At 40.4% G+C, this 14994-nt stretch overlaps 1 protein-coding gene across 2 annotated transcripts in view; it reads left to right on the top strand.

The window, feature by feature from the left end:
• The window catches only part of ADAMTS9 (ADAM metallopeptidase with thrombospondin type 1 motif 9), a 223826-nt gene that overhangs the window by 28430 nt on the left and 180402 nt on the right, over positions 1-14994 (top strand). For both annotated transcript variants that reach the window (XR_009542735.1, XM_060161420.1), the window contains 7 exons: positions 1994-2077; positions 2178-2293; positions 3269-3309; positions 3426-3531; positions 8318-8464; positions 9995-10136; positions 12104-12208. Coding sequence is in view for 1 of the 2 variants with exons in the window: in XM_060161420.1 (XP_060017403.1) it covers positions 1994-2077; positions 2178-2293; positions 3269-3309; positions 3426-3531; positions 8318-8464; positions 9995-10136; positions 12104-12208 (741 nt within the window). In the remaining variant the exon portion in view is untranslated. The remainder of the gene's footprint in view (positions 1-1993; positions 2078-2177; positions 2294-3268; positions 3310-3425; positions 3532-8317; positions 8465-9994; positions 10137-12103; positions 12209-14994) is intronic.

Here is a 14994-nt window from a genome sequence, read left to right on the forward strand (position 1 = left end):
TTCTCATTTTGTTGATAAGAAAACTGAGCCTCAAAGGAGTTGGGTTGCTTGCCCATGGTCACGTAAAGCCAGTCTAGTGGCTTAGGGACTGCATGTGACCTTCAGCTTGTCCACTTCCCAAAACCAGTGCCCTTTGACACGTGAATTTGCACAGCCAGGTGTGGGTCGCCAGTAAGACTTGTGGGTGCTGGTTGTGAATCAGAAGCACTGGTGGAGCTTTGGAAAATGTCTCTGTCCCCCTCCCCAGGATTCTAATTAAGTAGCTCTGGGGTGAGTCTTAGGAATCTATCCCATTTTGAATTTTTCTACTCCCATTTTGAATTGAGAAAGTAATAAATTTGCGTGATTGAAAAACAGATCAAGCAGATCCAAAGACTAGTGAGAAAGCTGAAGTGCCTTTCCCCACTCAGGCTCCCAGGCCCCTTCCCAGAGGCAACCACTGAGACAAGTTTATTTGCCCGTCTTTCTAACCAGCACTGCCCAATAGAAATATAATGCAAGTCACACACGTAATTTTTTTTTAAATATAGATACATGTAATGTAAAATTTTCTGTTAGCCGCACACAGACATAAAAGAAACAGGTAAAATTAATTTTAATCATGTATTTTGTTTTATATCTAAATGTTATCATTTACAAAATTATTAACGAGACTAACTTTACTCTGTACTAAGTCTTTAAAACCCAGTATGTGTTTCACACTCAGAACACATCTCAATTCGGACAAGCCCTATTTCAAGTGCTCAGTGGTCACATAACAAGTGGCTACCATGTTGGACAAGGCAACTCTGGACATTTCTTAAGCACATATGTATGGCTATACTTTTTTCTTTTTCAGAGATGGCGCATTCTCATACACGGTGTTACATATTGCTGTTTTCTTGAAACACTGGAGATTGTTCCATAATAGCCCATGTGCTCTGCCTTCATTTTAAGCCTCAGCAGAGCCTTCCTATTAATAGATTGATTCTAGTTTATTTGAATGGGAATCTGCTTGTATTGAATTCCCCCAATGAATATGAAAAGCAGCCGTTTGGGATCACTGACTTAAAATTTCTCCTTCCTTCTCCGTGGCCTGTGGTTCTCTTTGTGTTTCCCTGCACTGCTGTGAACCACCCCCCACTGTGTTCCCCAACCCTTACCCCACCTGCCTCCCCTCCCCACTCTCCCTGACCCCCCCTTCCTCAAGCTCAGTCCCATGTGCCCCAGCCCTCTCCTGTCCTGGAGGAGGGAAAGGAAAACCTAGTCAGGCCTTGCATAGACTCAACTCCATTTCTAACCCATATATTCAGACCTGTTAAGGATTTTGACGACAAGCATGGCCTCAGTGTCAAATGGACCTTGGCTGAGAATTCTGGCTCTGCTACTCACTGCTGGCTGTTTAGTCTTGGACAAGTTGCTTAACTTCTCTGAGCCTCAGTTTCCTCATTTGTTGAGCAAAGATTATAGTCACACCTAGCCCAGAATGTTGCTGTGCAGTTTTCAGCAAGGATCTAGTCCACAGTAAGCATTCAATGGATGTTAGCTCTCGTAATTAACAATAATAATGAAAACAAACAACAACAACAAAAAAAACAGGTTACCAGTTGTGGAGAACACAAATGGTTGGTACAACAGCAGTATTAGCAAGTATGTGGTCCATGTGAGATTCCATAAATGGCAGTCCAGCTTCAACTGGGATGAAAAAGCTTGATCAAAAGTTAATATCCAGTGTTTTGGCACAAAGAACTGCTAAGTTACATGGCAATGCAGTTTCCTTGGAAAACACCTTGAAATTTAAAGTTGTTTGCATTCATTACTGTCTAAAGCTGCCGTCTATGAATTTTACAAAGAGACTTTTAAGAAATGTTTGTTGACTGAATGAAAATTCACAGCTCCAAAATGCATATGTTGCATGAACCATAAAAAGAGGTGGAGCCCAGCATAAGAAGTGAATTGCTTATTGCTTACACGGAGTTCACAATTAACTTTGAAAAATTTATCTCGGTTGCAGGTAGCCTCTATCTATAAAGACCCAAGTATTGGAAATTTAATTAATATTGTAATTGTGAACTTAGTTGTGATTCATAATGAACAGGTAATAAAGTTTTTTTCTTCTTTCTTCTCTCTGTATCCGAAATGGCATATCTAATTGGTATTGGTGCAACGGACCAACCATAATTCTTTTCTGTATTTAGGAAGGACCTTCCATATCTTTTAATGCCCAGACAACGTTAAAAAACTTTTGCCAGTGGCAGCATTCAAAGAACCATCCAGGTGGAATCCAGCATGATACAGCAGTTCTTGTAACGAGGTATATGGATGTCTGTTCCTCCAGTCGTTTAGTTTCTGGTCACGTTGATGGGATGGGGTCATATATTCCTGGTAGCCAGCCCCTAGCCCAGGGTTTTCCAGCCTCAGCACTATTGACATTTTGGATCAGATAATTCTATGCTGTGGGGACTGCCCTGTGCCCTGCAGGATGCTGAGCAGCGTCCTTGGTCTCTGCCTACTACCTCCCGGTAACTCTCCCCCCTCTTAACTGTAACAACCAAAAGTGTTGTCCAGACGTTGCCACATGCCCTCTGAGGGTGTGTGGTGGAGGAGGGCAGAATAACCCCCATCGCCGCCAAGTAGGCAATAAACGTGTTAGGCAGGTCTGAAAGTAAACACCTGTGTAGAGCGGGCAGCTGCCATTCCCACTGAGCTCGTTACCATGCAGGATGTAAGTCCAGTGTTGGCAGCTTTTGTGATTCTGTAAGAAACCAGAAATAAAGATACTTTTTTTGGAAAATGTGAAATCTCCCAATTTTTAAATGGTAGCTTCTAGCTCAAAAATATTTAAAATGCTGTGCAGGGCAGCGAAGAGGTCTGCTGGCCTAGTGTGTCTCCCATCGGTCACCTTTGATATCGTCACAAACACTTCCTCTTAGATCCACTTAAATGAAAGGCATTTAGAGCCTTCTCAGAATGTTCTTCAGAAACTAGAATCACTTGCTTCAAGGTATGAGGAAAAATCCTGGACGGAAAGGTTTTCACTTGCCCTTGGCTACCCCTGTGGCAGAAGGAGACCTCTCAGTGTAGCTTTTAATCTGTAAACCAGTGATTCCTAAACTTTTTTGAGTTGCAAATCCCTGACTCTGTTAGTCTGCTTTTTGTAAAACCAGTACCCTCCCCCCCCCGCCCCCCTAAAGTGGTGATGTTGTGAATACCTGGAAGATTCTAAAGTGTTTGCTTGTATTGACATTTACTCTTTGGTGTCAAGACCCTAAGTCTGCTTTGCTTTCAGACAGGATATCTGCAGAGCTCATGACAAATGTGATACCTTAGGTGAGTCCACTGTGCGTATCCTCTCTGGCTACAACAGTTTATGACATGTTTTTCTTCCAAGCCACAAATGCTTTTTAAAGTAAATCCTTGTGGGTTTTTTTTTTCCCTTCTAATAGGTCTGGCTGAACTGGGAACCATTTGTGATCCCTATAGAAGCTGCTCTATCAGTGAAGACAGTGGATTGAGTACAGCTTTTACGATAGCCCATGAACTGGGCCATGTGTACGTTTCTTCTCCATATTTTCATTTAATTTGTAGTGACCTAAAACTTATGTTCCTTCACATCAGTGAGCATTCACTTGACTTTAGAGGGTATAAGACGCTTCTTGAATCATAGTTGAGTTTGCAGGGTTGAAAAGCTTGGAATGTAGCTGGCAGAAATTACTTTGACTTTGGGAAGCGAAATAAATACAGTGCACCCTCTTCAGCCATAGCTCATGCATCTCTTTGGTTTAACTGTACAAGTTGTCTAGGCAAGGTCTAATATGTTCCTTTCCTACTGCAAAGTGGAAAAAAAGGGGGCCTTTCTACCCCTTCCACTGAAGCAGAGGGTATATCAGCGCAGAGAACTTACCTGACACAGCATCTTTGTTTAGTAGGATCCTCCAACATTGCTGTGGTCCACAGGATTTTCCCAAACCCAGATCATTCCTGATTTTAGTTATATCTAAGGTTGTCCTTTAGATATTAGCCTCTGGAACAGAGCTATCCCTCTTTTAGGGGAAAAAAATGAACAAAGATACAGAGAAGAAACTATTTCCTAATTATGTTCACTAAGTGTCTGGTCGTTATAAAATTGGCTTTTCCTTTTTGTTCTTTAGAGCCAGAGCCTGGTTAGAACATGGGGCAAAAGAGTATACATTTATTCAAAATTATTTTGGGTTTTTGATCTGCCTTCTTTTCTTTCTAGAATGATTAAATTACTCATACTATATCCTTTTGAAATAATTTTCTCAAAAGATGTCCTTAGTATAATACAGCTGTGTATCAATCTGCATGTCAGATGTTAACTTTATTTAGAGATAACATCATCTATTGAGCAAGCTTTTTCATGCACCAAATGTTTTTTTTAAGGCACTTTATGTGCAGTGTAGTATAATAGGCATAAAGCAAGATGCATATATAGAGGTATCTCTAATCCAACTCCACGTATAATGCATATATTTTCCAGCATATTTTAAGAGCACACCCCTTTTTTTTTCTCCAAAGGAAATATCGTCAGATGCCCAATATTTAGAGAATAAAAGAGGCATGACTTTCAGTTAAGCCCTTGTGGCAGATCAGAGTCCTGCTTAGTCAGCTGCCTCTCTGTCCTTTGATTTCTGAAACATCTTCATGAAACTCAAGGATTTCTTGGAACTAGGTTTGAAAACTATTCATTTTACCAGCATTTCCCAAAGTACAGGGCTCTAACACTGATTCCAAGAGAATGGTCCATGGGGGAAAAATAGAGTTTTGTAATCCAGTGATTTAAAAAAATTTTTCCTAGTCTAGCCATGCTTGGAATGCCAAGGCCAAATGGCATGAAGTAAAGGCTCTGACAAGTCCTATATTAAAGTGTTGATTTCGTTTAACTCAGTTTCCCCAAACTTACTTTAACAGAGTCTTTGGGGGATTTTCATTTGTTTGTTCTACAAGAAATCTGGTAAATTATGTGACACATATAAATAGGAGGTGTAGATTTCACAGTGAGGAATAGGGTGGCCCCCAGAGAATGGAATGGGGAAAGTTCCAGAGATAGAAATGTATTCAAAGGGCAAGAGTTTGTGTGATTTTTTTTCTTTTCTTTTTTTTTTTTTTTTTTTTTGGCTGCTTTGGGTCTTCGTTGCTGCACGCGGGCTTTCTCTAGTTGTGGAGAGCGGGGGCTACTCTTCGTTGCGGTGCGCGGGCTTCTCACTGCAGTGGCTTCTCTTGCTATGGAGCAGGGTTCTAGGTGCTCGGGCTTCAGCACTTGCAGCACGCGGGCTCAGTAATTGCAGCACGCGGTTGTAGAGTGCAGGCTCAGAAGTTGTGGTGCACAGGCTTAGTTGCTCCACAGCATTTGGGATCTTCCCGGACCAGGGATCGAGCCTGTGTCCCCTGCATTGGCAGGCAGATTTTTAACCTCTGCACCACCAGCGAAGTCCCTGTGTGATTAACAGATTAACATTTCCCCCTAAAATATGGCTAACAAGAATATACTGGTTAAAGAAATATAATTAATTTCCTGTTAATTCCTTTCCCCAAAAGAGTTTATAAACCCCTTTTAGATAGCCAGTTTATAAAATTGACATTTTAAGGAAAGTAGGAATTTTGAGTAGCAAAACCAAAATATTTTAAGCTATAGAGAAGTCTCAATTCACAGTTAACAAACATCTCCCCCTGCAAAAACCATGTTGTTGACATTGTTCTAGGAGCTTTCATTTACGTTATTTCCCTTAATCTTTATAATCCCCACAAGGTAGATACCATTGTGTCCCTGTGTTTGACTTAGAGATATTAAACTACCCAAAGCGTAGTAGCTAATGCTGGCGTAGGAGCATATGATGTTGGAGTACCAGTTCTAAGGCAGAGTCAGCAGGCAGCCAGATACCCAAGTTCTGGATGGAATTGTTCTAACATTCCCTTTGACTTGAGGAAAATATATGCTGTTTCCCTTCCTATAAGATGGAAACAATACATATACCCCTCATCTCAAAAGTGTCAGGAAGCAAGAAATGAAATAATTGGTGAATGCTGTGAGTTGTGGCTTAAACAGAAAGTATACTGCTAGCCTGTTAATGAATTATTTTTCTTTTGGCGCCTTGTCTCTTTGAGATAGCTTTGTTCATATTTTAAAAAAAGTAAAAATCCTTTTTAAAAAAAATTTGCTACCGTACTCTGTAGCAGATTTTCTAATGAACTTTTTCAAAATTAAATGTTAAGTTGTTACAGTCATGACTTTCTGGTAATATAAAACCCAAGAGCTGTTGGGAGGAAAAAGCAACTGACCTTGTATCTGTTGAGCGCCATTGTATGCTCACAAATAGCTCCTGGCTTCTCGTACCAGCTTCATAGACACCCAGAATCTAAGAATCAGGAAGAATTCGAGAGGTAATTGAGTCTCTACTGAATACAGAAATCCTTACACAGTGTTTCTGACAAATCTTCCGCAACTTGCCTCATAGGAGAGAATGTAGTTTGTATGTATTCCCAAACAGGAGGTTTTAGAATCAGTCTGAAGTAGACTCCAATCCCAGCTCCCTTAGTAACCATGTGACCTTGATCAAATATTGGTAGTTAAACCTCTCTACAACTCAGTTTCCTTTTCTGTAAAATGTGGATAGTAATAGCACACTATTCATTGGGTCAAATAAAATTAATAAATAAAATAATTTTAAATTAAATGAAATCAAGTAAAATTAAATAAAATTAAATGAAATAAAGCATTGAATGCATTTAACACACCAGCTGGAGCATTGGGAATGCTAAAAAAGTCTTGGTAATTATTTTTTAGTAAGTGCTCAATGAATAGTTGTTATACCACCTCTGCTATGAGCAAAGGTGCCTAACATTTGAATGAAAAAAAAAGTTTTCTGTTCACACGGTGAAATAAACTGTATTTTATCCAGTCATGGTGGCGTGGGGAATAAACACTAGCTCGTTTGCACCAGAGAGAAACAAACAAGGAAGATTTGAAAACTTTGCTTGTATTAGGTTTGTTGATGGAGGTATTACACTGACTCTGCAGCTGGGATTTGGAAACCTGGGCAGTCATTCCTTTAAGAAAATAGCCTCTTAAGCGTTTATTACTATTAAGCTTAACCAAGACAGTTGGAGTTTTCCCATCTTACATTTCCCATCTGGCAATTATAGAGGGGGCCAAATTTTTAAAAGAAAAAGGAAATCAGACATGAGAAATTACTGGTATGGACTTCACAGACTTTTATTCCAGCTTTTATTGTTATATGAAGCAAGTCTACATACTTCTTTCTGACTCCCTTGTTTTTGTAACTCAAGGTGAACTAGTGAGGGGAATTCCTCCCTAAATGCCAAATTAATCATGTACATCAATTTTGTGATTCGGAATAGTCATCCAGAGGACAGCCCCTGTGAGCTTGTTACCCAATGGATAATTATCTTACTGAGAAAGGCATGTGGGTCATAGAACTGATGTTTCTGGATTGAGAAATGCTTCCTGTCATTTTTTTCCCCACTTCCTCTCTCTAAGCCAAGAATGGCAAATATGTGTTAATGCCGCTGCCGAGTTCCCTCCCAGACCCAAGAGGATGTTGGCACTCCATCACAGCCTTTTCTTGGGCAGAACCTGGATTAGTTTAAGAATACTTTTGTGCCCAGATTTTCAGGAAGCTGGTACCGATCAATTGTAATTGGCATGAAGCATGAAACTATTTGCCATCTCTGGGTTAAGCCAACTGGATCGGCGTGCCTCTCGTTTCCATGCTTGCAGTTTTTCTTAATGGGTTTTATTGTGCACGAACTTTGCATGCCTCTATGACGGTATACTTGCAGGGTTTTAGCATCTGTCAGCCTGACCCAAAGAAGAAGAGATGCCAAGACCCACCCTGAGCCTCTCATTAGGAAGCTTTTGACTTCAACTTTTGACAGTTGACTGACTCTTTATGTGCACAGTGTTATCATAACCTGCCAAGTTCTTGACTCTATAAACTGGCCTTCAGCAGCTTATTAGGAATTCCAACTACTGTATTCTAGCACCAACTACAGCACATGCAGAGCCTCTGCAATTCCAAGAAGTACAGCTAAACCAAATAGTGGCCCAATTCACTTTTTTTTTTTTTTTTTTACATTGAAGGCACTTTGTATTCCGTTGGGTCAGAAGTATGTTTTATTCTACTCCCTGCCTTTAATCCTCTAGTAGGTTTTGTTCTGCTCACCAGGACTCAGGTTCTTATCCATAATGCAGTAGTCAGTTGAATGTTTTCTCTAAGATACGTTCTCAATGCGATTATAACAGCTCTATCCCTTAGTGTTTATTGACTTTTTTATATCATTGTCTCCTTGGCCTTAGGTTCAACATGCCTCATGATGACAACAATAAGTGCAAAGAAGAAGCAGTTAAGAGTCCCCAGCATGTCATGGCCCCAACACTGAACTTCTACACCAACCCCTGGATGTGGTCAAAGTGTAGCCGAAAATACATCACTGAATTTTTAGAGTAAGAGTCGAACTTTCTTTGAGCACAGCCTTCATGCTAGTATCTGGCCTCCATGCAGTGAACTAATTGTGGGAAAGAAAATGTAGAGTCAAGCATTCCTTTTGAGTTGTTATTTTTGTTGACATTCCTGGGAGGAGGGAAAAGAAAAATACTCTCTGACATCTGTGTAGTTCATGTCCTCACCAGAATTTAGAAGATTACAGACTGAGCTCAAGGAAAAGGTTGGGATCTTAAAGAGAATATGTAAATGTTGTTTCATTGTTGGTAAAGCTGTGAAATCTCTGCAGGTCTTGGGGAAGGGACCATGAATATGGTGACATGATGAAGGAAGGCCACAAATATTTATGTGCTTCTTAGTAATTCGGTGTCGGAAAGGGGTGGGGAAGTGAGACGCCCCCAAAGAACGTTACATGGGTGGATGAAAATTGCACAGACCTCCATATTGTCGAATTGAGAACATTCTCTCTCTGTCTCTCTCTTTCTCTATCTCCTTGACTCTTTCTCCTTCTCTCTTTTCTTGTTGTTGTTTTTTTTTTAAGCTTCCCACCAGGCTGCTCAAGGATCCAGTTACATTATACAATATCCTTGTGTAACAGATTTATTGCTCTTCTCTCCCAGATGTACAAAAGGTTAAGTGATTGTCCCAAGGTCACTGGGTGTATGTTTCCCCAGCCACAGGGAAGAGGGGGTTTTGTTAATCAGAACTCACCGGGTGTGAATTTTCCAGAAGAGGTGTTTCCAGAAACATGGAAGAACTGGCAGGTTGCTGGGGGTTTTGTGTGTGTGTGTGTGTGTGTGTGTGTGTGTGTGTGTGTGTGTGTGTGTGTGTGAGAGAGAGAGAGAGAGAGAGAGAGTGTGAGTATGTGTGGGTTTTTTAACCAGATGATCTAAAGTGTTTCTTATTATAACACTAAGCAAATCAGCAAATATTTACTAAACACTTGTTGTTATGGACAGGGCCCCATGCTTGGGTGAAAAAGGCACTATTTTTACCCCTAAGACACTTTACTCTATTGGAGAAGACGTCAAAAAATAAATAGGTGGGCTTCCCTGGTGGTGCAGTGGTTGAGAGTCCGCCTGCCTATGCAGGGGACACGGGTTCATGCCCCAGTCCGGGAAGATCCCATATGTCACGGAACGGCTGGGCCCATGAGCCATGGCCGCTGAGCCCGCGCGTCCGGAGCCTGTGCTCCGCAATGGGAGAGGCCACAACAGTGAGAGGCTCGCGTACCGCAAAATAAATAAATAAATAGGTAATTGCCCCGAAAGGTGGTAAATTCTGGAACAGCTGCATATTTCCTCCTGGTTATGTTGTATGCACAGCCGGTGGTTCCACAAACAAGTATGCACTGAAAATAGAACTTCAGCTTCTGGACTCAAGTTTGGATGAAATGAATAAAACAAATACAAAAAAAGGAACCATCTTCTGTACCATTAAAATGACAGAATGGCCTTCACTGTCATCTGGAGCGTTTGACAGCCATATCTTATCCACTGCCCTCACCATCTTTGTTTTTCTGCTTTCCACAGCACTGGTTACGGCGAGTGTCTGCTTAACGAACCTGAATCCAGACCCTATCCTTTGCCTCTCCAACTGCCAGGCCTCCTTTACAACGTGAATAAACAATGTGAATTGATTTTTGGACCAGGTTCTCAGGTGTGCCCGTATATGGTAAGTATCTGGGGGCCGTTTCTACCCTCATAAATGGATTCTGGACATTTTTGAATTCATAGTTTTCCATTGGATTCTCACTCTTAACATAAACCACTCATTGAGTGGTCCATTGACTATTAATGATGATAGTAATAGTGATGATGGCGATAGACAGTAATAGTGCTGGGTGTTGCATGTGGGCTTTCCCTGAACTTTCTCATTTCACTCTCAGCCCAAAAGGCAGATGCCATTACCATTTTCATTTTATAAGTGGTAAGTGCGGCTCAGAGGGGACAAGGTTGCAAAGCTCGTAATGACAGAGCTCAGCCCTTTTCCCTCCTTGTCTCCTTTTCTTCCCACTGCCTCGTCCAGATGACTTTTATTATAGGTGCTCTTCTAGATTCAGGAATTCATGAGACAGACCTGTTTCCCTGGTTTAGCTTGTCGAAGCTGTGGCCTGTGACCACCTGGGGCTTGAAACTGTTTCTGGTGGTAGCTCAGCTGGCAAGTGTGTGATACTTTGATGTATGTGTCATGGACATTTGGACCAGTGATTTGATCCAGTGGTTATCAGGAGGCATATCAGCAGAACTGTGCTTCTCCGGGATGCCCCATTCTATTCTTTTGTGTATTTGTTTGTTTATTTTGCTGGGAGTGGTTCAGAGATAGCATGGTAAATTGGCAGGTACAGTGATTCCATGGAAGTAACAAAATTTTTCTGTAAAATGTATCTATGATTATATTCGTTTCTCTGTTACTCATGCTAGCAAACATGCAGAGTAATGCACATGCCCAAGAATGGAAAGGTTAAGCAAACTATAGTATCTCCATTTACCGCAATATTATACAAAAATTGAAAAGTAACTCTACAAGGGAACATGCTCTAGCTATAGTTTTAAATTAAAATAACAGGATAAACAATTATTTTACAGAGTATGTTCTCAATGTAAAAGGGGGAAAAAAGCTTCAGGAAAGACTGGATCATTTAAAGCTTTTTTTCTTTTAAAAAATAGTAGCTTCTGAATTTTTCTACTATGCATATTGTTTATTTTCATCATCGGGGAAAAATTATCTTTAAAAACTATGCCTGAAATAGAGCTAAATATGTCAACTTGGATAACTCAAAAAACATAGTGTGTAGGGGGGAAAACAGGAAGTTGTAGGATGTATCCATATATTCTGAAATATGTAACAGCATTGTTTGTTTAAAGCTGAAATGCTGTATATTATTGATAGATATTTATACATTTGTAGTAAAAGCAGTGGGAATGATGAGATGGTGAGCATCACTAGGACAGTGGTTACCTGTGGGAAGAGGGGGAAGGGATTGGGATTGAGAATGAGTGTGCATGGCATTCAGCTGAGCCTGTGAAGTCTTCTTTCTTTCTTTGGGTGGTGGACACACAGGTATCCATTATGTTATTGTTCATACTTTTTATATACCTGAAATATTTCATGATATTTTGGCCCTTCTTTCCTCTGACAACCCCTGAAAGCCCTCGAAAAGAGTCATAATATGATCATGATAATATATGCTTAGTAAGAAAAAACACCAGTTTTAGCATCAAGCCAAACGTTAACTCTAATCACAACGTAACTCAAAACCCACTCTCCAGTCACAGCTCATTGCAAACCTAAACTCACATCACGTATTTCCAGTGTGATACTTTACTCTTTGCCAGGCTCAGTTTCCTTATCTGTAATATGGGGAGATGTTACTAGGACCATATGACATCTCGTATGTTTCTGTTGCACAGTAGTTCCCCTTTGACACCCGGCAAGTCCTCCCAGGCATAGAAATGTGTCTCCTGGGCTGCTCTCTCTATCCGTTGGAATATTTTATCATTTATCATACCAAGAAAAAAATCCCTTTCTAACCTACGCTCTACATCATTGGCAAAATGTTAGTTGAAAGCAACCATTGCCTTGCTTGATATCGTCTAATCACATCGTCACTGAATTGTCATTCAACTGAATTTGCGCAGATGCAGTGTAGACGGCTCTGGTGCAATAACGTGGATGGAGCGCACAAAGGCTGCCGGACTCAGCACACGCCCTGGGCTGATGGGACCGAGTGTGAGCCTGGAAAGGCAAGTAACGCCCCGATCAGTCCTTCTGTCTTGGGGCAGACATGGGCAAGATTTGGGCTGTAGGCTCAGTCACCATTGTTTAGAACATAAGTTAAGGTAGCATATTTCAGCATGCATAATACTTTTTTGAGGCAGGAGGTTCAACTTTACTGTTGAAAGTTGTGCAGACTTACCTTATAGCGTAATACTGACACGAGGGACATAGCTATCATTATTGCCTCGATTTTAAGACATACTTTTTCTCATTTTAATGTTTTTTAAATCCCAATGTGCTTTTCAGTTTATGCGTACATTTAATGTGAGGTAACATTTCTTTTCTCTCTCTCTCTCTCTCTCTTTCTCTCTCTTCCTCTTTCCTTTGGGGTGGCACTGGAAGGCCGTTATTAAGCTGGTGGAACATCTTAAAATTACGGAAATACGGGAAGACTTACTGTGCTCACTACTTGGGTACAAGGCTTTTCCCAGGCTGTATTGACCCCTTTAGGGCACTGTGATGCCACCTGAGATACATCCAAATCCACATTCTGAGTTGGTTATAATGGCTCCTACTTATTGGTTAATAACCAAACAAAATCTGCTGCTTGTACAACCCAATGATAACAATGTCCCAGCAACTAGGAATATGATTATTGCAACCTTTTGCACCTGGTGTCCATCTAAAAAAAAAAAAGGTAGCATGTTAAGGCTTTGGTTACAAAAAGTTTTAGATATAAACCTGATTTTTTTAATCCATACAAAAAATGATGTTCACTTACCTATGAGGTAATCCCTGTACTATATCTGAGTCTCATGTTATCCTTACATAAGTTTTTTCCTTTCTTCTCTCATTGTCAACTTTACTCACTTTTAATATTTTGTTCTCATCTCATTTTCTGTTCTTCTACTTTGCCTTGTGGAATCAGTGGCCCCCAGAGTGTTTCCATGGAAACATGGGGTCCTCAGAGATGAGGAACTTAACCGTCCCTTCCCCAGTTTTATAGATAGGAAACAGAAAAGAGAAGTGACTTGCCCAAGGTCATTCAGCTCATTCAGGGCAGAGTCCTCACACACCCTACCCACTCCCTTCCCAATTCTCTCCTTTGCTTTCTTTGTCTGAAGGAGCTGCAGGGTCCACAGGGTCCATAGGAGTGTCCATAACTCAAACTCACTGAGCTCTTTAAGTTTCCATGGTCAAATAGGAGAACTAGTGGCTTATCTAGTCATTTCTCAGAGTGTTTTTTTTATTTTTTAAATTTTATTAGGGTGGTTTTATAAAATTATAATGAAGATGATTTTTCACTTGATTTAGCTTGGTTACTCCATCAGCTCTGGTCTCACTTCTCAATGGCTAGGACCTTAGCAATTGAGAATACAGCTTTCTCCAGGAGCTGCCTGAGAAAACAGCCTAAGGACATAGGCATAACAGTTTCTGCACCGCACCTTTCATTAGATTATGAAGAAATATATCTCCTTGCCATAGTGAATCTTTCACATTTTGCAAAACATTTAACTCAAAGTTCTGATGGCCAGAGGATCACAGGTTTGAGTGGGGATATGGTTCTCGGGTTTCCATGGCAGCCATCAAGCATTCACTCTTTCTTCATAAATGAAGATGTGGCCTCAGAGTCCTTCTAAACACAGTGACCCCTATAGCTGCTCTCAGTTGGTGAGAGATGACAATAGACATGGTATCTAGTTGACAACTTGGCTAGTTGGCTTGAGTTGGAGCCAGCCAACTATATATTTAAATGGAGTCTGTCTGAGCTCAAAAAAATCACTGGTATTATGTCTTGGTTCTTAGTCAATCTGATGCACCCACCTACTATGTCTATTTCTGACACATGTTACTGCTGGAAAAACCATAACAAAGTAGAGCTTTCAATTGTATGATGAAATGAATTGTATTTAGTAAAATAGTCATGTACAGGCTACCACGCTCCATGTAGTACTATGGTATCCCAGTCAATCGTGGAGCACAGAACCTGGGAAGATGTCTGTTGTGTCTTCTTCTAGTCTTCTGTTTTTGTAACAGAAACAGAAAATAAGAGATTGCATGGTAATCTTATACCTGACAAATGGGGAAATAATTGGGGAGATCTTTCAGAAAACATCTCCCTTGTATGCTTTTGTTCAGCAAAAGCAAGAGACATCAAGGCATTCCAAAAGGCAGATTCGGAACACCTTCAGAGAAGCAGCTATGTGGAGAACATGATAGGTACATTTTTAGTTTGTTTTAGAAAAGCGGCTAAGTCTAGCAACTTACATTAAAGATGTGGATGTTCATTTGTTTATTCCCCAGAAGAACATTTATGCACTTTACAAATAAGATGGTAAATATGTTGGCATAGACATTCTTTGTGTTTTTCCATTTCGCTTTTGTTTTCATAGAATTGGCAGTAAAACCTTATCCTTTTCTCTAGTAAATTCTGTATCCGTTTGCTGCTGGGTTAATTTTTTCTTTTTTCTTTCTCTTTTCTCTGCCCTGCTCCCTCAGCAGTAATCTGTCTTGGGTTGCTGACACAATGTTATTTTGATGAATGACTCTCTCACGTCCTTTTATTTTCTCCATTCTCTTCTTAAGTCCATTAACATTTTCATTTTAACCCTGTTTGTAAATCTGAGATTTGAAACTCTTGTGTTTTAAGCCTCCTTGGGACAAAATTGACCTCCAAATTGTTCTTTCAATCTCAGAAAGAACATTTATGTAAAATATCATTTAAATGGTTTTGAGCACTTTGAGGAAAGGCTGACTATATATTTCGGCTCTGGCTCCAGTAGCCCCTAATGCTTTGTTATGATGTAATGGC

The sequence above is a fragment of the Lagenorhynchus albirostris genome, chromosome 10 (assembly GCF_949774975.1).
Source record: "Lagenorhynchus albirostris chromosome 10, mLagAlb1.1, whole genome shotgun sequence".
Taxonomy (NCBI): domain Eukaryota; kingdom Metazoa; phylum Chordata; class Mammalia; order Artiodactyla; family Delphinidae; genus Lagenorhynchus; species Lagenorhynchus albirostris.